The sequence below is a fragment of the Rhinolophus ferrumequinum genome, chromosome 5 (genome assembly GCF_004115265.2).
Source record: "Rhinolophus ferrumequinum isolate MPI-CBG mRhiFer1 chromosome 5, mRhiFer1_v1.p, whole genome shotgun sequence".
Lineage (NCBI taxonomy): Eukaryota > Metazoa > Chordata > Mammalia > Chiroptera > Rhinolophidae > Rhinolophus > Rhinolophus ferrumequinum.
Genome location: NC_046288.1, coordinates 7448721 through 7473987, shown reverse-complemented (window position 1 = coordinate 7473987; position 25267 = coordinate 7448721). Strand labels below are relative to the sequence as shown.

General features: G+C 40.2%; 1 protein-coding gene across 2 annotated transcripts; it reads right to left on the bottom strand.

The window, feature by feature from the left end:
- Positions 1-580: 580 nt before the first annotated feature.
- Positions 581-25155, bottom strand: LRRC66 (leucine rich repeat containing 66). 2 transcript variants are annotated; one of them, XM_033106078.1, is made up of 5 exons: positions 24916-25155; positions 21641-22141; positions 9666-9835; positions 4329-4518; positions 581-3090 (listed from the first exon to the last, which is right to left on the bottom strand). In XM_033106078.1, the coding sequence occupies exons 2-5, from the start codon at positions 22134-22136 to the stop codon at positions 764-766; spliced, it is 3183 nt and encodes a 1060-aa protein (XP_032961969.1). In that variant the 5' UTR covers positions 22137-22141; positions 24916-25155; the 3' UTR covers positions 581-763. The 2 variants fall into 2 exon arrangements, with proteins under 2 accessions (XP_032961969.1, XP_032961968.1); XM_033106077.1 differs by lacking the exon at positions 24916-25155 and adding an exon at positions 22430-22720.
- Positions 25156-25267: the final 112 nt, after the last annotated feature.

Genomic DNA, 25267 nt, shown 5'->3' with positions numbered 1-25267 from the left:
CCAAAAGATGCATTAGGGCGTATTTTCAGGGGATGTCTTATTTTTTCACATACAACAATCTACATGTATTCATCATCTTCTGGAACATCGTCATAATGTACTAAATGCGTCCGTCTGGCTGACGATCTTAACTGGGGCTTATTTTCGGGGTAGGTCTTATTTTTGGGGAAACATGGTATCTGGATTTGGGCAACTGGGTTTGAGAATGTGAGTCTGGAGCTTGGAAGGGAGGTCGTGTATATCTGGGCCTCATCTGTGTAGAGCTGATTGGAATGCAGGGGAGCCTAAGGGGAGGGACAAAGGGGACATAAAGAAAGACTGACTAGCAATGGACCCTTGCAGAATGCTCTTTAAGAGAGCAAGCAGAGGAGGAGTGTCAGGAAAGGAAAGGAGAAAGTGTCAGAAAGCAGGAGGATAAACAGACGAACACAGCTGAGAGCCCCGGTGGGCGAGTCAGGCCAAGGAAGTTCGAAGCAAGGACAATGGTGGAGTCCCTTTTTCTTTTACGAAAAAAACAAACAAACACGTGTTTTCTTGCAAATTGATTTTTAATTTACATTTAGTTTTACAAAATGATCCCTCTTTTAACATACCTTATTAAAAAATATTTAGAATTGCCCTGAATCCCTCCAATTTTGTAGTTTCATGATCAACCTCCCAAAAGCTGTACTGTTCTCTGTGCAGAATTCATTAGAATCTGTTCAGCAGTTCCACCTAAGTGCTTCAATCTGTATTAAAATGTGGCTTAAATTCCCTTTGAGTTTCAAGTTCCACATCTGTCTTTGTCATAGTGGAGCTGGTCCTCACCTAGAGAGCCAGCTCCTGTCAGGTGGCTCTGGGTCTGCGTTTGAGTATAAAAGTCAGAACCATCTTTTTCTAACTGCAACATATTCTCCTCTGAATATTTACACCCATCTCTATCACTGAAGGGCTCCTGTATTCTTAATGAACTGGTTTTATTTGGAAGCTCTTGTAATAATGGTACCTGGCTCTTGGGACCCTCTTCAAAATATTCCCCTCCTCTTCTTTCACACTGAAGAGCTGCTTCATCGCCAAAGAATTCTGATAGTTGTGTTTGGCTTATAGCCTCTCTGGAACCGTAGTTCTCAAGAGGACATACAAACCCCTCATTTGCATCAATGTCCAGAGGGTTGGAATTCACACTGCTCCCTTCAGAATCTTGTTGTGAGGGTCTTACGGTGTCCCCTGTAGTGATCTGGAAAAGAACACTGTTTTGAGCTGTGTCTGTTTCCTGAATGAAAGTTTCGCATGTACCAAAGTCTGAGTCTCTTTCACGATGAGCACTCTTGAGATCCTTGTCAGGATCTGAGGGAACTTCTGCAGAACATGGTGGTGTTTGTGGTGAATTATCCACAGTGAAAAATTCTAAGTCGCTAAGTGAGCGGAGCCACTCTGCTGCCTCAGGCTGAGGCGCTGTGACACAGTCATAAACAAGCATGTCTGGGATCTCATCACCGGAAGGATTCTTGCCCAGTGAGCCGGGCAAGGTCAGTGGAGTCTCGCATTTGTTAGTATTAGAGGCGCTTTCCAGGTGACTCTCACACAAACCAGAGTCTGGACCAGAAATGAGAGGTTTTTCAAAATGATCCTCCTGATCCTCACATTTCCCCTGAATCTTCTGGAAGGTGATGCTGTCCTCAAGATTCTCGAATGACGTAACACTGTCCTTCCTCACCTCTGAGTCCCTGTCCTCCAGGGGCTCACTGGCTCTACAGCTCTCCTTGCCATCTGTGTCTTCTTCAGCCACATTTCTTGCATCCTCAGAACTGACTGAACTGAGAGTAAATAAAGATCCTTCATCAGAATCGTAGTTGGTGTCCAGCTCGTACTGTGTGTCAGGAGGATGTTTCTGCACTGATTCCTCGTTAGTAGGAGTGGTGGCCAGGTCACTGCCCCATCCTGGAGGAAAGACCGGTGGGGACGGGTCCATATCTCCTGGGTTACTGAGTGTGACTGAACTATAGTAGGTGGAAAGCTCTTCCTCCGTAACGGCCCCTTTGAGCCTTTGCTGCTCTGGGCTGAGCACACTAATGGAAGTGCTCACTTGCGTTTCCTTAGAAAACTCTGGAGGTAACTGTTCAGTGCCCTCTCTTTCCTTGTTCTTTCCAATCCTCTGTGTTTTTGTACGTGTTTGCATTTCAGAGAGAGCAGCTGTCCTTTCACTTGAGGGGGGTGGGTCTAATTCATCCCAATCCTTACGGTTTGAGCCAGAGCCAGTTTGTGACCTGCCAGCTAGCGCAGGGACGCCCACTGAATGCTCACAGAGAGAATCTTCCTGGGCCACAGTGTCGTAATTTATTTCTCCAGGAATAACATTCTTGTAGATGCGGGCCTGTCCTGCTGCAATTAGTGCGTTGTTATCAGCGTGTGGCTGTCCGTGGAGGATGGACCGGGCTGCACTGTCATTTGGTAGCACGATGTCCTCTCTACTTCCTGCCCCAGTGTGGTCCCCACATTGTTCCCTGTTCTGCTGGCTGCCAGTCTCCTTTCTGCATCTTCCCAGATTTCTGTCAGCAATGACTGCAGCATGTGGTCTGGCCTCTGTCCCCCAGAAAGGGTCTTGGTTCTCACAGAGGTTTAGATCGTGGCAAGCTTGGCGCGGATCCACCGTGGCATGCCGTTTGTTCCCTGCAGCTTCTATCTCGTCATAGAAGCCCTCGTTGGAATATGCATGGTCTGAACCAGAGCTTCTTCGACGGCATCTCTGTTGCCACAGTCTGTCAACGTAAGGCCTTGTCAAAGCCCCCAGGCAGAAAGCCACGAAGAATGTGATGAACACCGCCAGGCAGATGGCCAGGGTGAAGTCCTGGGGAGCGGCTTCCTTTCCATCGGCTGTTTGCTCATCCCGGGCGCTCCTCACCCATCTTGACAGCCGTGCTCTCTGCTCACTGGTATCAGAGCTGGCGTGGTCCTTCTCCCCTGGAGTGGAAAAGCTAATGTACATGCCTTCCCGGTGCCTCTCAGCTTTGCTCTGTGTGAGGCTTTTCATGTGACTCAGATTAGTGTGAGGAATCCAGCTCTTCCTGGAAATTCTGCTTCTGGGAGTCCACCGGTATGCCTCCTCATTCCCTAAAAGTGGGGATAAACACATGTTGGAAGGAGAGTCCAACGGTATGAAAAGCTTCTGTAAGTCTCTCTCAGTCCTTATCTAGCTGTATGTCATGTCCGTGATGCCCATTGTTATGAATATACATGCTGATAAGCAGCTTGACTGACTGACTGATATTGTCTAACGCCAATAGTTCGTATACGGCTCTGTGCAGGTTTCCACATGGCTATCAGGCTGAGGTCCGCTGCTCTAGGCCCAGAAGGTTGTGTGTTTCTTAGGCTTCTTGACGGATGGCTACCCGTGGGAGGAAAGAAGCCAGACTGGAGGGGCAGCCTCATTGCTTCTCCTTCCTCCATAGCCTCACCTGGCGCATGTTTGTGAGAACATTCTATCAGGCCCCTGCAAAATCTACGTCAGCCCTAACTAAGTTTGCAATATCATTTCCTCACTATCCCCCAGTGCTGGTACACAGCAAAAATACTCAGTTTTCTTTGCTGGCTCCTGCTATTCTCCCCAGCACACTCAGAATGACAGTTGTGGCTTTTAGAGGGGAGCGAAATAAGTGTGGCTGACAATATTAAGGTGGCTCTCTGATCTTCACAGATTTCTTCTAAACCTGGTAGGCATGGCCCGTTTTCTATTTTAATGTCAGTCCTGAATAGAACAGAGTCCAGGACTCACTTAAGAAAATCTGACTCCCCTTCTCCCCCCAGTTAGGAGTTTAAGATTTAGCTAAGATAGTTAATAGTGGAAAAAACTTTCCAGAATGTTCAACTCCAGTAACATACTCTAGTGCTTTGGGAGAGTGGCCGGGAACAAATCAAGGAAAAATATACTTTTGAAATAGCGTAAAAATGTTGTGTATGCGTAGGATTATCTATTTTAGAGTGCTAGTAAACATTTTAAATAATCATGTTTCAAGTTTTGAAAGTTCTTTCTTTAATCAATTATTTGTTGAGGTTTGGGGTTTCGGCAAAATTCTGACAATTTGGGGTTTCGGCAAAATTCTGCTTTTTGTGAAATTTCTGTTTTTGACCAAACCCGGTGGTTTCTGAGCTAACTGAACTGGGTTTCTTTGACCACGTGAAGAAAATTCATGAACTGAGGAAAACAGTCTGGAACCAATGACGGTTCCGTGCTACAGCCCAAGGCTGACTAATGCTCTTGCCGTTATTGTTTCAAATGAAACTAAATGTTTTGTGTACTTTTTTCAGTTCAGCAGGAACCCTTTCCGAGAGATGAGGTACTACTGACTTACCTATAGTCTTGGGGCAAATTCCATTCCACTTCTCTTTCCAGGATTCAGACATGACAGTTTGGAAGGCAGCCAGGCTCCCATCACACTGCCACTGGTTGTCTGCCAAGTCAGCCTCCAGCTGGGGCAGTTCTAGAGCAATGGTCATTATCGGCAGGATGCTGGTCAGAGCATTACTGCTGAGGTCTACAGCCTGCTCAGGAAGAAACAAATTTAGGGCGGTCCATGAAGAACGACACTTAGAGACAATAAATGAGTTACAGTTATTGTTAACATCTCTATGGAGGCGATAAGAATTTGGCACGGATTTGGGAGTCAGAGAATACTGGGTTTAAATCGCTGCCCTGCTTCTAACAACTCTGTGAGCCTCAGCTACTTGTCTGCTCTCTATGAGCCTACCTCCCAAGGTTGTTGTTAGGGTTAAATGTATGTGAGAGCTGTAAGTATCGTGCCTCTATTAGATGCCCAATCATTTTCCCTTCCTTCTTTCCTATGAGTTGTGATTTGTACTGTCAGATAAAACCGAGACCCCCCATTGTTATCAGGGTCTAGAATTAAACACGAGGTCTACAATGCCTCGTGTTTAAGAAGCACAGTGACCTTGAAAGTGGCGGAAGATACTAGATGAGGAGGACATAGAACTCAGAAGAGTTGTGCTTGACCAGAAATAACAAGGAGACGTCATTTGCATCAAGTATTATCTCAAGGGTACTAGGACATTTCCCTGCATCCATGGCTACTCACTACACACAAGATGACGACTTTTTCTAGTCGAATCAGAAATGAAGGGGAAACCAGGGAACAAAAAGGATTCAGTGGCACTAGAAACACAGAGAAGGATCTGTTGAAGTTGGACATGGCAGTGGCATGAAGCAGCATGGAAAGCACAGTTACATGTACCTCTAGCTACCATTTGCAGAGCATTGCTGTGTACTAGGCATTCTGCTGGGTACTTTATAGAGATTATCACTAATCCTTCCAGCAAGTCCCTCATTTCTCCCTTTTTTACAGAGGAGGAAACTGTGCTAGGTCACCCAGTATATCCCACATAGCCCTTAGTAATAGGGTGTGGTTCATAGCAGGTGCCCAGTAAATAATGGAGAAAGGAATGAATGAATGAAAGGCAGAGTTGAGATCTGATCTGGCTTCACAGCCATGTGCCTTTTACTCAGAACACAGCCTCTCAGAACCTGAGCTCCCACTGCACTGGGTGGAGGAGGCTTGGGGCATGAAGTACCAGAGTGGGGTCTTGGGGTTCGGGGAAGTGCAGATGGTTATTAGGAGAAGAGGAAATCGTAAAAGAAATCCTTCAAACCTTGCTGAAAAATAAAAAGAGGGCTATGGATGAAAACCAGAGAGGCTGAATGTTGTCCAGGTCAACTGTTTTATAAACAGCAGGAAAAAGGCGGCATTATCTCAGGTTATATAAATTCCTAAGAGCTGATTCAAACAATCAGCACTATAGCCAAGACCACTACATGTAAAATCAGAATTCTCCCTGAAATTAGGTAGTGAGGATGATCTTTCCAATGTTGAGTAATTAAGCAGTCTTGATTCCCAAAGGAAAGCTCCCCCAAGCAGGAAATAGGAGACTGGGATTGGGAAGAAAATAACAACAGCAGCAGCAACAACAACAACACTTTGCTTTGGCCTAGCCTTGCCTAGGATCCATCGTTTTCTTATGCACCCCTCCTCAAGAACAGAGTGACATATTCTAATGTTTTTCAGGGAATTATTTTCTTTTCAGTGCATATCTGCATTTTTTTTTTTCATTCTAGCAGCTATTATATTACAAATCATGTAACTGAAAGCAAAACTGGAGAGAAGACAGAATACATAAGATGATTCAGGAGAAATAATTTCTGAGAAAAGATTAAAACAGAATAGTTCAGTTTGGCTGAAGAAATAGCCATCCACCATCATTTGAAAGGATTGTACATTACAGAAAGATCGGGAGAAGCATATAATGTTGCTACACAAATCACTAAATCTAAGATGAATAGAATAATATTAAGAAAAAGGTACACAGCAGTGCTAATTGGAAATGCCAATGAAACTTAATTTATTCTATCTAAACACGATGATGAATTCATGCTTTGAAACATCTATCTGGCTTCTGAGTAGATTCCAACATGGGAAGACATATTGTACAGTGTAAGTATTAAATACATCTCCTGAAAGAAAAATCCTATCTATTTTAATATGCAGCTTTCTGGTACCAAATATGTTCATCATGTTCCAAAACCAGTTTTTAAGTTATTGCCGAAAAGGTAGAAGGAATAACAGAGAAGGAGAAATTGTCTAATTTTGGGCAGTTCAGGTGAATTGAGAATTACAGATGATTTAAAACATTCTTGGGGTTGTTTTTCAGTTTGCTTGTAGCATCCATTACCCGTGAGCTACAGAAGACTTATAAAGCACAATAAAAATGCATAGGAAATAAAACAGACGTACGGCAATTACATATACAAATATACTTATAATCAGTATACAATATACTAAATGAGGTTGCCAGACAATCTGACAACCTGCTTGTAGTGAATTGGGGAGGACTGCCAAGTTAAGTGGGCTTTCTCAGCTGCTCTCATAATTACGGTGGCAGACAGATTCTCAGATGGACCCTAATGATCCCGCCTCCTGGTACCATGTTTCCCCGAAAATAAGACCGGGTCTTATATTAACTTTTGCTCCAAAAGACGCATTAGGGCTTATGTTCAAGGGATGTCATCCTGAAAAATCATGCAAGGGCTTATTTTCCGGTTAGGTCTTATTTTCAGCGAAACATGGTATTCACACACTTGAGTAATCTCCTCAAGGGTAGGCGGGGCCTGTGACTTGGTTCTAACCAATAGAATACGGCAAAAACAAAGGGATGTCACTTCCATGATTACATTACTTAGGGTTGTAATGTTCTTACTAGCAGGCTTTCTTTGGGCTCTGAAGCAAGCTGCCAGCTGTGAACTGTCCTATGGGGAGGCCCACATGGCACAGAACTGACCGCAGGCTTAGCCTGACAGCCAGTAAGGAGCCGAGCCCTCGGTCCAACAGCCCACAAAGAACCGAATCCTGCCAACACTCCTGTGAGCTTGCAAGTGGATTCTTCTCCAGCTGGGCATTCAGGTGAGACTCCAGCCCTGACCAACACCTTGATTGCAGCCTCCTGAAAGGCCCTTAGCAGAGGACTCAGCTAAGCCTTGCCTAGTTTCCTGACCCAGAGAAATTGTGAGATAATATATGTGTGTGGTTGTAGACTGCTAAGTTTGTAGTAATTTGTTATGCAGCAATAGATAACTAACATACCTATCCGTGATCATTATCTATTCATTCATTCCTTTGTTTCAACAAGTGTTTTTAAATATGTATTATGTATTAGACAAATGCTAAGCACTAGAAAACAAAATAAACATGATGTATGTCCTCAAAGAGCTTACCATCTAGGAGACGGATTATGGGGATACAGGCATTAACAACTCACCATACCTAAAACTGAATAACTTCAGTTATTGTACGTGCACTGTGAAAAAAGCATATCATAAGTGTGTATAAAAGGACAACTGATTCAATCTGCAGGACCAGGGAAAGCTTCCTTGAGGAAGTAACATGGGAAGGATGGATATGAGTTAGCTCTTCCAGGCAGAGCATCAGCAAGTGGAGAGAGCTTGAGGTGAACACAGAGGCAGGAGTGCTGCGAGCCAGGGGACAGTTGAAATGAGGCTGGAGAGGCAGGCAGCAGCCAGGTCTGCGCTGTGAAAGCTTAGGAGGATTTTAAATAAGAATTGGCACAATCAGATTTGTATGTTAAATGAGTAAGATACTGTGGTCACTTTAGAATTTCTATATGTAAACTACATTTATAAAGAGCTTACTATATTCCAAGTGCTGTTTGAGACACTTTATATGTATTAAAACATGTAATTGTCACAAAACTCTATGAGAAAGGAACCAAGCCATCTCCATTTTACAGATGAGAAAACCGAGGCACAGAGAGATTTGGTAACTTGCTCAAGATCATGTAGCTGGCAAAGTGGGAAAGTCTAGGTTTAAACCCAGGAATTTGGCTTGAGAGTCCAGCTTCTCTAGTCTCCCTTCAAAAGAGAAGGGAGTTGAGGGGTCATTCTGGTGGAACGGGGAGAGTTGGAGATTTATCTTGCAGCTATGCTTGCATATCATTGTACATAAAACTGAGAAAACCTCAGGTGTGTACGTCGATGCTAATATGACAGCCGTTAGCCACATGTGCCTATCAAGCATCAACACGTAGCTGGTCCAAATTGGGTGTGCAGTAAGTGTAAAACACACGCCAGGTTTTGAAGACTTACTATGGAAAAGAGAATGTAAAATAGCTCATTAATGACTTTTATATTGATTATATGCGTAAAAGATAATATTTGGATATATTGGGTTAAAAATGAATTACTAAATGAAATTTAGCTGCTTATTTTTACTTTCAAAGTCTGGTTACTAGAATATCTAAAGTTGCATATGTGGCTCATACTTTGTTTCTATGGAGCCATGCTGGCCTGTATAAAGAATAGGGATGTGTGATGGAGACTGCAGGCTAAAGCTTTTCCTAAGGCATCTCTAGATGCTCCACTGGATGCCACCCTGGTGTTTCTAAAGGAGCACTGAGGGGAGTGCATCCCCAAAAAAGAGGGGGTGGAGGAAAGTGTTTGGAAGAGAAGGGGCTGAAGCTGCTGAAAGTACAGCAGAACTTTGGGGGTTCCTCACCTTCACCTCACTTCACAACTTAAGTGAGATTAACTCCTAGGTGCTCCAAGATGGGACACAGATTTCCCGTAATATTTAGAACAATATGTGGCACATGGGAAGTGCTATAAAAGTATGAGCTTTTATCATTATCGTTTTTGGTATGGAGGCAACAGGGTCACTGGTATTCAGAGGCCCGTATAGTCCTGGGTTTGTAACATCTCAGCATCGACCAGGGTGGTTTAGAGGAACCTCCCCAAGTGTTCCAGATTGCATAAGATCCCCAGGACCTTTCACTGACCTTGCAGTTCAGGGACAGGGCCTCACGAGTAACTAAGATTTAATCTCTTGCCAATTGGCAAGTGGAAACTTGGAGTGGGTTTAATTTGATTTAGAAAAATAAGGTGTCAATTCTTGCTGCTGTTCGAGTAAAATTCATATCCATTACTGAGGCCTCTGATTTTTAAGGCAAGAGAGACTTCAGTAATTTTAGGGGAATCTTAAAATAGACTTACATTTTTTTGATTAATAGTCACTACTACTGGCTGTGAAGAAACTTCAATGGACATATTCTTCTAATGTAATTGCCCATATGTCTGCATATTTGAAATATTATAAGAACTATTTTATAACCTGTAATTTTTTGAGGTCCTTGAAGGCTTTTGGATGAATTCTGAATATCTTGTTGCTCTTTAAATAGAGGTTCTCCAGTTGCAGGCAGTGATGAAAATCAGAAACACCAATTTGCGATATCCTATTGAATGACAGATCCAAACTCTGTAATGACTTCAGTTTCCATAGTCCTGTTAAAGTTAAAAAGCAAATTAAAATATAAACTGATGATACTTACTGCAGCATTGTTTGTGAGGGTGAAAAATTATAGACAACCTAATTGGTTTTCAATAGAGAAGTGGTTAAACAAAATATGGTATATCAATACTATAAAATACTATGTAGTCTTGAAAGAGAATGGGGGCAGATCAACATGAACTGACTGATGAACAGGAAGGAAAATGTTAAGTTGTATAGAGTACAAGTACAATGTTATTGGAAAAACAAGAGCCATATGCGAACATACACATATATTTTGAGCGAGCAGTGAAAAAGGGGGACGGTGGAGGAAGGTGGGATGGGAGAAGGAAGGCAACTTTGTCTTTATTTTATATACTGTTGAATTCTTTCTTTCAATGAGCATGTGCTAATTTTATCATAAAAGCATCAATTTTAAAAATCTAACTTTGATTGAAGGGTGTGATAAGTAAATATTTATTGGATTGAACTATGGGTAAAACTGATTAGTTGTTTTGATGACTTGTTTATGTGGATGAACTCTGAGTTTTAAGATTTTCTTATTCTATTTTGTAGCTATATCTTTCTTTTATCTACTTATTGATATTATAACTATTTTCTAGGCTTTCTTGTATTTTCTTTCTTTCTTTTATTTATTTTTAAAAGGTTTTCATTAAAATAGAGCTAACATACAATATTATGTTAGTTTCAGGTGTACATCATAGTTATTCAACAGCACCCACGTGGCACTATACAGTTATTACCACATTATTGATTATATTCCCTATGTTACAGAAGTGATCACCATGACAAGTCCAGCAACCCTCTGACACTGTACCATGCTATCACAATATTATTGACTATATTTCCTATGCTGTATACCATGTTTCCCTGAAAATAAAACTGGATATTATATTAAGTTTTGCTCCAAAAGACACATTAGGGCTTATGTTCAGGGGATGTCATCCTGAAAAATCATGCTAGGGCTTATTTTCCAGTTAGGTCTTATTTTCAGGGAAACACAGTATTACATTCCCAAGACTTACTTGTTTTATATCTGGAACTCTGAACCTCTTACTCTTCTTTATCTCTCCCCCCCTTTTTTCATTTTTCAGTTAGAGTTGACATTCAATATTATTTTACATTAGTTTCAGGTGTATAGCAATGTGGTTAGACAGTTATGTGATTTTGGAAGTGATCCCCCTGACTTGTACCCACCTGGCACTATACATAGTTATTACCATATTATTGATTATATTCCCTATACTTTATAGCCCCATGACTATTTTGTAACTACCAATTTGTATTTCTTAATCCCTTCACCTTTTTCACCCTGTCCCCAAACCCCCTCCCATGTATCGCCCTGACAGATTTAGTCCCCATCTGACACCATACATAATTATTACAATATTATTGACTATATTCCTCATGCTATACCCTACATCCCCATGACTACTGTGTAACAACCAATTTGTACTTCTTAATCCCTTCCCGTTTTCACCCACCCCCAACCGCCCTCCCATCTGGCAACCATCAAAATGTTCTCTGTATCTATGAGTTTGTTTCTGTTTCATTTCATTTGTTCTGTTTCAAGTGTCTGTTTCACTTGTAAGTGAAATCATATGACATTTGTCTTTCACTGTCTGACTTACTACATGGACACTCTAGGTCCATCCATGTTGTCACAGATAACAAGATTTTGTTCTTTTTTACAGCTGAGTAATATGCCATTGTTCATATGCACCACCTCTTCTTTATTCATTCATCCATTCAGGGACACCCAGGTTGCCTTCATATCTTGGCTGATGTAAATAATACTGTAATGAACATATGGATGAGCCTGTCCTCTAGAAATAGCATTTTGGATTTGTTTGCATAAATACCCAGAAGTGGAATTACTAGGTCCTTCTTTGTCTCTTGTTATAGCCTTTGTTTTAAAGTCTATTTTGTCTAGTATAAGTATTGCTACTTCAGCTTTTGTTTGTTTGTTTCCATTTTCATGAAATATCTTTTTCCATCCCTTTACTTTCAGTCTGTGTGTGTCTTTCGATCTGAAGTGAGTCTCTTGAAGCAGATGTAAGGGTCTTGTTTTCTTATCCATTCAACTCCCCTATCTTTTGACTGGAGCACTCAAACCATTTACATTGAAAGTAATTGTTGATAGGCATGCAATTATCGCCATTTTATTATTCATATTTTTTCTTTTTTTCTTTTTTTGGACTCAAAGAAGTCCCTATAAGAGTCCTTGTAATACTGGTTTGGTGGTGATGAACTCCTTTAGCTTTTTCTTGTCTGGGAAGCTGCTTATCTGTCCTTCAATTCTAAATGGCAGCTTTGCTGGGTAGAGAAAACTTGATTGTAGCTCTTACTTTTCATCACTTTGAATATTTTTTGCCAATCCCTTCTGGCTTGCAAAGTTTCTGTTGAGAAATCAGCTGCTAGTCTTATGGGAAATCTCTTACAGGTAACTAACTGCTTTTCTCTTGCTGCTTTTAAGATTCTCTCTTTGACTTTAACCTTTGGCATTTTAATTATGATGTGTCCTGGTGTGGGCCTCTTTGATTTCTTCTTGTTTGGGACTCTCTTTGCTTCCTGGGCTTGTATATCTATTTTCTTCTTCAGGTTAGGGAAGTTTTCAGTCATTACTTCTTCAAATAGCTTTTCAATTCCTTGCTGTCTCTCTTCTCCTTCTGGTATCCCTATAATGCAAATGTTGGTATGCTTGATGTTGTCCCAGAGGCCCCTTAAACTCTCCTCAATTTTTTGGATTCTTTTTTCTTTTTGCTGTTCTGATTGGGTGTTTTCTTCTACCTTATCTTCTAAATAAAATCAGGATTTGATCCTGTGCTTCATCTAATCTTTTGATTCCCTGTAATGTATTCTTCATTATTGTTCATTACTGTTTTATTGTAGTCCTTATTTCTGACTGGTTCTTTTTTGTTTTCTATCTCCATTTTATGTTTCCTATCCTTTGTTGAAGTTCTCCTTGAGATCACTGAGCATCTTTATAAATAGTGCTTGGAACTCTGCATCTGGTAGATTGCTTGTCTCCATTTTGTTCTTTTTTCTGGAGCTTTGTTGTGTTTTTTAAATTTGGGACATATTTCTTTGTCTCTCCAGTTTGGCTGTCTCCCTGTGTTTGTTTTTATGTATTAGGTAGATCTGCTATGTCTCCCAGTCTTAGTAGGTTGGCCTTATGTAGTTGGTGTGCTGTGGGGCTCGGTGGTGCAGTCTTTCTGCTCATTTGAGCAACACACTCCAGATGTGTCCCTTGTATGTGTTGTGTGTGCCCTCCTCTTGTAGTTGAGCCTTGATTGCTATCTGCACGTCAATGATAGGGATTGACCCTCAAGCTCATTGGTTGTGACGACTGGCCTTGACTACAGTGAAGGAGTACTGCTGTAGGAGTTGACCCTACAGAGCAGGATCTGTCTTGGCAGGGCTCTGGTGCCTGCCCAATCTGCCCCTTGGGTGTGTCATCCCTTGGAGGTGGCTGGGTGAGGATCAAGCTTGTTTCAAATCTGTCCATTGGGGATGTCAGCCCCAGGGGCACCTGGAAGGGGATCTGCTGCAGGTCAAGTTCAGCTGCAGCCAGTGCCCCGCCTGGGGCCACCCAGAAGGAGCCACAAAGAAATTCCCAGGTAGCTAGCACCTGTGCTGTGCTTGGAAGTGCTTTGAGAGGCCAAGCCTCAAACCATGGCCAGCTGCAGGTAGTGCCAGGTTTTGGGCAGCTCAGCCAGAGATACAAGACATGCTTAAGCCAGCTGCTGCTTGTCTTGGTTACTTGAACCTTTGGGAGACCCTACGAAAGTCTGAAGCATGAGCTAAGGTGGGCGGTTTGTACAAAAAGGCCACTGGAAGCAGATTGGGTGTGCCTGAAAGTTGGGTGAGGCAGGGTTTTGAATTACGAGGGTGTGGCCAACGAACTGCATCAGCTTGATGGAGACTCAAATATGGGGGCCACCTGCATCTGAATGCAAGGAAGGGGGAGGGCTCAACAAAGAAACAATGGCTTCCACCAGCTCCTCCGTTCCGGAGAAAGCTTCCCCTCCATCCCTCTCCCTGAAGCCAGAAAACTCAGTTCCCCACCATTTGTCCCTGCTACCTCTCCTGCTGTGCCCCAGCGCTGGAGCTTAGAGTCAGTGATTCTGTTGGTGAGTAAATCCATGCTCGGTCTCTTTAAAAGGAGCAACTGGGACTCCAACTGCCCTCTGTCTCACTCAGTCACAACCTCTACTGGTTTTCACAGCCAGAAATTATGGGGACTTCTCTTCCTGGTCCTGGAACCCTGGGCTGGGACCCCTGGCTCCTCCGAGGGGTCCCTCCACAGCCAAGATATCCTCCTAATTTTTAATAGTCACACGCAGGTGTGGGACCATCCGGTTCTGCATCTCTGGCCCTCCTACCAATCTCGAGGTGGCTTCTTCTGCATGTCCTTAGTTTTAGGGCTTCAGTTCAGCAGGATTTTATGATGGTGGTTCTGTAGTTTAGTTGTAATTTTGATGTGGTTATGAGAGAAGGTAAGCACAGCATTTACCTACTGCACCATCTTGACCGGAAGTCCGCATTCATGTATTTTCAAAGGTGATAAATTATTGCTAGATTTTGTGTTCTGGCAAAATAATCTAATTGAGTTTTGGTCTCTGCCTTTGTATTTCACTTGATTCCAGAGAGTAACCAGGAGGCCCATTTGGCACTGAAAATAAAGGTTGAGAATGAAGTGCCAGTCATAGCAGTTTTCTAAATTTGATTTCCCATATGACTCTCACAAGGAAGCTCTGCATTTTTACATTGCCTTCTGCCGTGTTCTCACATGTAGTCTGTGTCTTTAACCAACTGCTATGTAACAGATCAGGTTGGTTCAGTTCCAGGAGGGTTTATTCCTTGCTTACTGTCTGCAAAGTACTTACTGTGAGACTGATTATGCAGAGAGGTGATAACTTAATTGAAATGGTTGTGCATCTATGTTATCATATGTTAACTTCAGCTGTACAGACTAAGCAAGTGATCATTAGGACGACAACTCAATCAAAACATTATAAGTGAAGGCACTTGGTGCTGACGATAAATATGGCATAGAATCCTTGTGTCTAGTTGAGTGATAAGATATATACACAAGGAAAAGTTACTAGTTAGACAAGGCAATTATGCTCCCGCCATCCGACTGTCCTCTCCATCATATGATTGGTCCCTGGAGGGCAGAATTCACATCTTTGTGAACTCTTGTAATGCCTGGAATATAACATGCATTCAATAAGCCACAGGTCACAGTGTTTGGCTTGCACAGAGATTCAAAAATTATTGAGCCAATGATAAAGCGTCAATACAAACAATTTGCATTTCCAGCTTCTCTTGAAATATTGGACGTTCCAACTGGCAGAAGACAACGTTTAGCTGGAGCTGAATGAGGACTGTCTGCTTTACATGAGCCTTGCACTTCTAGAGGAATATAATTTCTTTGCATTCATGTCTCTGTCAAAAATAGGGAAACAAAGGATAGGCCAAGAAGCCTGCATGATTAAAAAAAAGGGAGAAAACCACGGTTGATATTCAGCTGGCATATGCTAGTAAGAAATGCTTCCATATTGGTTTGTAAAGTAGCCATTGCTAAGCCTGTGTCCTGCCCCCACCTCTGAGGGCTGCCCCACTGTTCTAGGCGCTGTTCTGGGTATTCCCCTCCCCGCCCTGGAGAAAAGGTTTCCTTTGGGAGTGATGAATATTCCTACATGTTTTAATATGCAAACATATGGGTTTGTGAGAAAAAAAAATGCAACAAGAAGACACCAGTATGAAAGAAGCTATAACTTTCTTAACATTTTCATGATACCTGCTTGGCCTACACAGGGATGTGAATTTATGGTTCCTGAAATTTCTCCGTGAATTGAATATGAACTGAATTGAATTGTGTGCTAGGAGTTCAGTGGAGGGGAGATCATGCCTAGCTTTGGAGAGCAGGGAAGAAATTATTTTAAAATCCCTACTTAATTGTGTACTCTTTTTATGCTCTGAGCATTTCACAAACATCTTTTTAATTCCCACAAAGCCCTGAGGGTTATTACCATTTTGTGAGAGAAAACATAGGTGCAGCAAAGTTAAGAACTTCTCCTATGTCATGGTGGGTGGAGCTGTGGAACTGGGATCAAAACTCGGATCTCTTAACAATTAGGCTTTAACCATGCACATTTCTTACAAAAAAAAAAAAAAAAAAAAAAGCAAGTCCTTGAAAGATAACTTGAATTAAGAAAAGGGAAGTCGGTGACCACAGGATGGCCACGGGTTTGAAAATTAATCTGGGGAACGTAATTTGGTGGTTACCAGAAGGTAAAGGGGTTGGGGGGTGGGGGATGAGGGTGAGGGGGATCAAATGTATGGTGATGGAAGGGGAGCTGACTCTGGGTGATGAACACACAGTGTGATTTATGGATGATGTGATACAGAATTGCACACCTGAAATCTATGTAATTTTACTAACAATTGTCACCCCAATAAATTAAAAAAAAGAAAAAGAAAAGGGAAAAGGGGGCTGTGGACAGAGCTCTCTACGGAAAAGAATGATTTGGGCCATGGAATACATAAAATTCCCAAATGTACTGGGGGTTGTTTTGTGATTCCACTTGTATCATCTAGCAAATAGGGTACTTAAGATACTGAGTTTTATTCCAGCTCTGTTTGTGACTTTTGGTGTGAATCTGGGGGTATCATTTAAGGTCTCGATGCTTCAGTTTCCTTTCTTAAAAATTGTTTCTCACAGTAGAATTGAGATCTATCTTTGATTACCATGATCTTCAAGTATTTTGAGCTCAATGGAAGCAAGGTATAACAGTTTAGATTATTCAGCAAATATTCACTTTCCTGTGAGCAGAATATCCCATCACTGAGCTGACCATGTGATTGCTTTGGCCAATGAGATGTTAGCAGTAACAATGTGAGCAAAGATTTTAAATGTGCGCACGTGGAGGGGCTTGTTCTTGTGGCTTCTGCCAAGAACATGGCCATGAAATAACATGCTGTGATTAGCCTGCTGATCCAAAGAAAATGAGAGATGTAACCTTGCTTGTTTAGGGTCTCCCAAGATGGAGCTGGGAAATTTGAATAAACTCTTCCATGATACTTGACTGCATTTCTCAGTGGGGAAAAATAATGTTCTTTTAAAAGTTTTGCATGGTGAATCAATGATGAGGGGGTAGGTATTCAGGTGAGTGAAAGAGGTTGGGAGGTACATTAATGGCTGGGGTTTGGACATCAGAGGGTAGGTAGATTCTATGTTCCAAGAGAGTAGAGTTGAATTTTGGGAGTGAGGCACTTTTGTGGAGATGGAATTATTTATTGAACAGCTTTCTGATGATCACACAGGCCATGAGAGGCAGGAATTTAATTAGCTTTTTGCATTTAAGTGGCCAGAGGCAATTTTACTCCCAAGAAATTATCTCAGTGTCTATTAGAAAAACGGCCACAGAAGGTATGTCCAGACATTAAGCCATCTTAGAAGCAGCCCTTTGGACTATCAACTTCTTACATGCTCTCCCAAGTGTGATAAACTGATACCACAGAACAATGATATTCAAGGGTGATGGTTTCCAGATCAAAGAGTATTAATAATTAGAATAGAGTCGTAAATGGCTCTAGACAAGAAATTTGACTAATAAAGCCAGACCTTAATGTGGTCAAATTTATATAGGTGAGCCAAAGAGTTTGCCCTCTTAGCTCAACGACATTACATTCATTTTGTTACTTTATAACCTGAACTGGTTTTGAAAACATTGGTTATTAATGTTTCTGTAATCCAATAGCGATCAGGATGAAATGTTCAATTCCCTACGAATGCAAAGAATATAACACACTTTTGTTTTTACAGTACATTGGTTATGTTTTTTTTACTCCACCAGTTTCAAAGTCAGGTATTATTTCATCTCATTAATAACACATTTATCTCTTGGATTCTGGAATTTAGTGAGTTCATTAATGTCAGGCTGTCACAATCTGGTCTGTCAACCTAACTGGAATCCCAATAAGATGTTGGCCCCAATAGATTTCTAGGTACTCTATGAGCACTCTAAAAATATTGCCCGAGGAAGGTGGGATAGTTTAACTGGACACCCACCCCATTATTTTAAATTTTTTTAAAACTGATTTTTCCATTATTAACACCGAACTTCCAAAATATGGTAGGAAGATAGAATGATCATTAAGGTTAAATTCATGTCTGGCTTCTGTTTTGTAAATTGCATTGGCTGGCACTTCCTCTGGGTGTTTTCCAACATGGAATTTAGTGGTGACATCGCAGCTGACTCTGAAGACGGGATCAGCTGACATTGGGTTAGCCAGCTTTACAAAAGTGGGCTTTACTGACTGAAAGCGACTTTTTGCTGGCTCTATAAACTGTCACCATTTTAAGAGATGTGGGAATGATTTATAAAGGTACACATGTGCTACAAGGCCAGTAGCTTGATTGCTGCTTTCTCAGATATCTCTAAGTTATTAATTTAGATGAGAGCAAACACCTGTATAAATAGTTAGACACAAATGATTCTTGGCTCATGAATTATAGTGGACTAAGGAGTCCCATCTACTGCAATAATTATTTAACATTTTAAAAGATAACTTGGGATTTTGACAAAAACAAATTTATTATTTGTTTATAAATAGACTGCTATTGTCAATTTGTGCCAAGAGAGTAATCAGAACTACTATTTGTAAACTACAAGGTTACAAACTACTTTTCACATATTTTAATAGCTACCATTTATTATGCCAAATACTGTGGTAAAGTTAGGTTCTTGAGATACATTTTTCTTTACTCCTCACAACAATTCTATGAGTAAATATTATATTATCCAGATGTTACCTTTAAACAGGCTTAGAATAAAGGAATCAAAAAAGGACAAAGGATAGGTCAGAAATAGCATGGCATGCTAGGCAGATCTCTTTCTTACCCTCTTTGGAGGGCTTTTCCCTCTGAAATGAGATTTCAAAGTCAGAGTTATCCAGCTACAGTCACAGAATCATAACATGGGAAGGGATTTTGGAGGGAACTTAATCTAGTAAAAACTGAAAATGTATGATGATTTTGGGAAAATAATTCAAATCACAAAATGCTCTGGGTAAAAGAATTCTGACTTGTATCCAATGAGATTCAGGGCTTACACTGGACTTCCATCACCCATCTGTTTCATGCATCTCTCTCTGATTTCATTTGCTAGACTTCTAATGGAATTTCAGATACAGGATTTGCTAATTTCCCTTTTATCCCCCCTTCGCAAGGTCAACATTTTCCCCAGTATTTTGGGAGGCAGAGTTAAACTCAGAAAAGGAAGATGGGGCTGTATCTGCATTGTATGGGGATATTTGTAGGGCTTTCGGGTGGAAATTCCTGCCCGTTCTTGGGAAATTTTTTCGCTTTTCCATTCCCGAATCCTGAGAAAAGTTGGTCAGGAAAATCGGGCAAATCGGCTCCTTGAACCCAGGTGGTTGGTAGTATCGGCCTTCACTTTGTGGAAATGATTCATCGTGGAGAACAGAAAACAGTTTGTATCTCAGGATTTGGGAACAGGAAAGCGAAGAGCTTTCCTGAGAATGGACTGGAATTCCCTCCTGGAAACCCTAGATATTTGGTCCTTCAAAGGAGTCGTATTTGCCCTAATATCCTATTAGCTCTAGGGAATCATCTGCCTTAAGGAAATACGTTCAGCATCTCTCTATTTACTTTTGTGGTGGGATATTTTGACATATTACTCTTTTACCTCTTTCTATTTTCCTCTTTCCCTTTCTCTCCATTCAAGCTTTCTCTCCATTTCTCTCCATTGGCTCTGTGTTAATTGTCCCAGGGGAGGCACATTGCCAGGTACAAAGCAGAGGAGTCTATAAGTCTTTCTGGCTTTTGTTTTCCGAAGGCCTAAACTTTTAGAGGAAAGGAATTTCTAGAACTAGACAGGATTTTTGAAGAAACAAAAAGGAGAAAGAATTTTCTCCAAACTGAAATGTTCTTTGGCTATTGGGCGTAAGGGACACACACACACACACACACACACACACACACTCACTTTGATGCCTTGTCAGGGTATGAGATTCTAGAGTTGTGCTACAAGTCTGGGGAAAGACAGAGGAAAGCTCACAAAAGATTGATGTTAAGTACAAGTACCTTACACCCCACCCCCAACTGATCCGAGTAGAATGGGGGTTCAGAATCAGAAACTATGTTGAGTCATAGACAATAGAGGGTTATATCACTAGTATACTTGAATTTGTGGGTTGAGATTCACATCTACCATACTAGTTAAAATATATGTTACATCATATGTATATGTGTAGCTATAATGATGTTCATCAAAGAGTTACAGCAAACAAAAGGGGAATAACCTAAATGTTGTTTGATTGAACCAATTATAATATATGTATATATGAAACCTATTTAAAATGTTATTTATGAGATGCTTAATTAGATAAAAAATGTTCAAAATATTCTGTGATATGAAAATACAAGTTATGAAATATTATGGAAAGTATGATTCAATTTGAAATAAAAATATATATGTAGACATAAACAATAAACTTAAAGAATATATATTACATGAAGGACTTTTAATTTTTCCCTTAAAATTTTTCTTTAAATCCCAGTGTTCTACAAATAACAAGTATTCCTGTATAATAAGAACAGTACAATAAAATCATAAAATAAAATACAATTAGTTTACACTTTGCACTGAAAATACTTCACGTTGCTTTTATGGAAAAGGCGAGGGAGAGAAGACTCCTACTCTACTCATACAATTCTGCTGATATGGTAACTGGAATAGTCATTCCTTCACCTGCAAGGCTATTATTGTCAAAATGATGTTTAATACAAGACCAGAAGCTGGAGAAAGAGAAGGAAGGAAGGAAAGAAGGAAGGAAGGAAGGAAGGAAGGAAGGAAGGAAAGGAGAAAGAACTGAAAAATGAGAAAAACTAAATATTAATTTGGGATGGAGAAATATGACAATATCCTTACACTTTCTTTTTTTATAGTATAGTGTCTTCTGTAAAGTAAGTACTTAGCGAATAGTGACCAAGACTAAAACCAAACAGGGAAAGGAAATTGTCTAGCTCTCCTGAATATAAAAAGAATAAAAGAAGCTCTGGCTAATGAACCTGATACATTTTCTAAATAAAACATTGTGGATTAGTTAAGGAACTCCAACACGTAGATTACTGAATGTCAGAATGAATGAGAAGTTATTATAATAAGAGGCTATATGGGGTATTCTGTTAGAAACCAGGATAAAGAATTCGGATTTTGATTAGGTAAGGTGAAAGTTTGCATATTGATATATGATATTAGCATATTTCTAGTCTACATTTGGAGGACAACTAGATAAGTAGACACAAAATGTCTTCTAAGGAAAAAATTATACTTATGGCAATATATTTAATTTGAATTATATTAACATATTTAAAGTATCTGATCTAGTTATTTCTCAGTGCTTTTCTATATTTAGTAACAGACATATGATAATCAAAGTAGGTAATTTAAAATTATGCATTATTATCTAGCACTTACATACTTCTCAGTATCTTGTGACACAAAGTGTCTTAGTGTCTTGCAACAAATCCATATACATTAATGTAAATTGTAGCAATTAAATTGCATTGACTATACAGTCCAAATAGAATAACTGCAAATTCCAGGGAGAAACTCTTTTTATTATATTCGCTCTGACCAAATTGTTTTATTTTCAGCTGTTTTCTTGACACTGAAAAGAAACATGGAATTCTTATTGACATAAAACATTAACTCTCCACATACTGTTTCTTGGTCTAGTCCATCTTTTAAGGTTGTACTTACCCTTGGGAATGTCACTGAGTTTATTTCTTTGAAGAATCAGCAGCTTGAGAAGTGGAAGTCCGTTTCTCAAGCTGCTCCTGTGGCGTTTCACTGATGAGGACTTAGGACTGGGTAGAGCCAATGAGAGGGAGCGGATGGCATTGTTGCTGAGGTTCAGTAGTTCCAAAGCTTGTAAATGTGCAAGAGGGCTTAAGGTTATTTTCGATATGAGGTGGTTACTGAGGTCCAGATGTTTTATATTCCATTCTTCTTTTTTCGTGGGAGACTGTAAGAGAATTTTAAAGAAATTGGAACTTACATCCACTGTGGCTGCTCTCTGTGATATGTTCATAGGTATGGCATGCTTTCCAGGAAAAGAACAGTTGGTCAGAAGATATCCATTCCATTGGCACTCAGAATTGAATGAAATACTGCTTTTTCTTGCTGGGTTTGCCATTGTTCCAGTAAAATAAAGACCTATAGCCATGGTAATGACTGTGAAACATAGGATTTTCATAATGCCTGGAGAAAGGAAAATGAATTGACATATTTACCATTACTTATGTAAAAACTAACAGCAAATAAGCAGAAAACTTAATTTTCAATTTAAGATTTAGGAAAAGTATCTTGCTTTGATTGCCAATTTAAGTGAATGTTTCGTTTCTTAGAAATTTCCTAGAATTGCTTAGAAATAGGGGGATTAAAATGGAGCTACCAAAATGGTATAGCTATAGTACAAAATTGCATTTACGTCACATTCTAAAGAAAGAACTCCGCTGATTTTTCAGAAAATATTCACTTGGGCCTTACCTCTGTGTCTGCTTTTCTGGGATCAGCTGTGCTGCCGTCTGCTTTGGAGTGAGGGAATCCTACCCAGAGGAAAGATTTCTCTGCTTCCTTGCTGGTTATTAGTACTGAGCAAAGTCTATCATGCTTATCTATGACACTGTAATCAGTCACATGGTTTATTATGTGTGACAAGCCAGCCGGTCACACTAAACTGTGGAAGTGTATGGGTGGGAAGTTCAGCTCACAAAAGCGACTCTCCATTTTTTTTTTAAATGACTGTAAGAACTCCAAGCTTTGTCTTTGTGACTTTTCAAATCCTTTTGAAATCATTTAGATATAGCCAACAGAAATCAGACAGGTTATACGAAAGCTGCTCTGCCTCAGAACCATGAGGATGTAATAAGATGGACATATCCAGTACCTTTTTCAGCAAAGGTTCTGGGGAAGCAATTGAAAGTTTTAAAACAGGTATCTACAAATCTCAATGGCTAAATATATACACAAAAATTTTTTAAAGAAGAGTCAATGAATCATTTAAAACATTTGTTTTAATTAAAGTAAATGCCAATTAAAAAACAGTGAGCATACAAATAACCACATTATTCAGCATGTAGGTTGGCAACAAACTGTCTCTTCCTTTTTGTTCTGATGACACCCTTCAAGTCCCCATCACTACTCTGAAATGCTAGAGAGGCTTAACTGTTTTTCCTGCCACTGCCTCTTGATTTTCCTTCTTCTCAGTCCAGCCTATAAAATTCCAAAGGGTTATTTCCTCATGCTGCTGTTTTCCTCATATTATTCCCTCATTCAAAATCCTCAAAGTTGGCTCCTTAGTGCCGACGAGTATAGTCCAAATTCCTCAGGTTGACATTCATGACTGCATTATCTAGCTAACCTTCTGAACGAGGTACCGTACATACTTGTGGAGCAACTACAGGATGTGGCTGTGCACAGAACCATATATGCACATCTTATGCTAAAATTAGGTTTTAGTTCCTCTCCAACTCCAAGCTCCATGCCTTTTCCTCTCCTCAGTCCAGATCCTATATATCCTTCTAGATCCATTTCAAATCCTATGGCCTGAAGACCTTTTGTCCAGCTTTAGCCTCTATTTTGTCTGTTTTCAGAAATCTTTCAGTAAATGTTTATTGAATAAATGAATGCACGTTAGCAACATTCAGTTGGACAGAATATCAATACTATCTTGCACTGCTACGTTTTTGCTTTTTGTCTGTTTTAAACTCCCCAAAGACTGTAAGCTCCCAGAAGGGTCATGTTTTCCATGTGAGACACACACATACACATACACACACACACACACACACACACACACACACACACACACACACACACACTACTAGAACTACAAGCTTGAGTATACATAGGGTGCCAAAAAAATATATACATAAGAAAGGGAAAAACTATTAAAATTGTAATACTCAATATATCCCGATAACAAAAGATGAATACAAGTAACATTTGACTTTTGCAATTACAAGAGGTGCTCAGAGTGGTTACCATCAGCGTAACTTTAATAGCTTTTTCCTTTCTTAAAATGTGTGTACTTTTCTTTGGCTCTCTCTCTCTCCATATATACACATATAAAATTTCCTCATGTTTTATATTTTTTAATAGTCTGCAGTCTGTTATGGGACTGTGCTCTTTGGATGAATACATGAGTGAATAAAATTTACCATGCAACTTTTAAGCTTTGTTTTCATACAAGGTCAAGTCTCCCATTTTTGAAGGGCATCTAAATTCGGGTTATACATGGCCATGAATTGCAAAGGTGCCCTACAGCATGGAGAAGTGATTTATTTTCATAGAGTACCTCTTATGCAATACCAGAAATTGAATTGATTTGTATAGTCAGAAAGATATTTGTTTCTATATTCAAAGCTGCAATCATTATATATACAACTGTATACTAAGATAATGTAACAATATCAGCAACAACCACCAAATAAACAACAATAATTCACAGGCCCATTACTTTGTAATATTAGAGAGACACATGTGGTTGAAAAATATTTATTCTTAAGATTTTCATTGACATGGTCCTTTCTAAGTTGAAGAGATCTACACATTAATAGATCTGCATTCAAAACAGCTAGGTAATAATAATCTTGTGTCTTAAAGTGAAACCTATTAATCTGTAAAGAAAAATTATATATACTACATACAAACTTATATGACTTAGGTAAGGAACCCCTGAGAACTCCTGAAAAATTTTCTGAGGAAATTGAAAAACAAGTAAAATGTAAATCTTTAAACAGACATATTCAAGCTGAAGTATGAGGAAGCAATTAAAAATATCGGGCGTGTGTGTGTGTCAGAGTGAAAGAGATAGGGAGAGGGCAGTAGGAAAAAACCCAGAAAGTAGAAAGGAAATAAAGACTCCATTCTTATATAAAGGAAGTTAAAACAATTAGGGGGGAGAAAAGCGAAAGAGTCTTTTTTTTATTAAGTAGAAAGAACACAAGAGTAACAGTGTTTCTAAGGTATACCTTGTGATCCTCAGGTAGTTTTCAAACGGGCTCTATCTGGATCAAGCCAGGTGGGAAGTTTAGACCTAAGCCTGTGAGGCTCCGCCCATCTGCCCACGGAGCCCGCCCTGTGGCAAACCTTCACCGTTTCATCGCCAGGCCCTGGCCTCTTGCCACAGCGACAGTGGGACACTGAGGTCATAGCCAGTGGGGGGGCCTCCTGCACTGCCCTGGAGGACTACCTATACTGGGGCTGTATAACTTCTAACTTCCCGCTCTAGGATTCCAGAAATTCTCACTGGGGCCCCAGTCTCACACTAAATTTAATTCATGTTTGTATGATTAAGTAGAAACCTGCTAACATTTTAACCAC

What these genes read in the sequence shown, in the direction of transcription:
- LRRC66 (XM_033106078.1), bottom strand. Translation starts at nt 22,136, where the DNA reads ATGAAAATCCTATGTTTCACAGTCATTACCATGGCTATAGGTCTTTAT. An exon ending in ACTCAGTGACATTCCCAAGG is followed by an intron (nt 9,836 to 21,640) that starts GTAAGTACAACC and finishes TAACTTTAACAG; the next exon opens with GACTATGGAAACTGAAGTCA. An exon ending in AATTTGCCCCAAGACTATAG is followed by an intron (nt 3,091 to 4,328) that starts GTAAGTCAGTAG and finishes CCCCACTTTTAG; the next exon opens with GGAATGAGGAGGCATACCGG.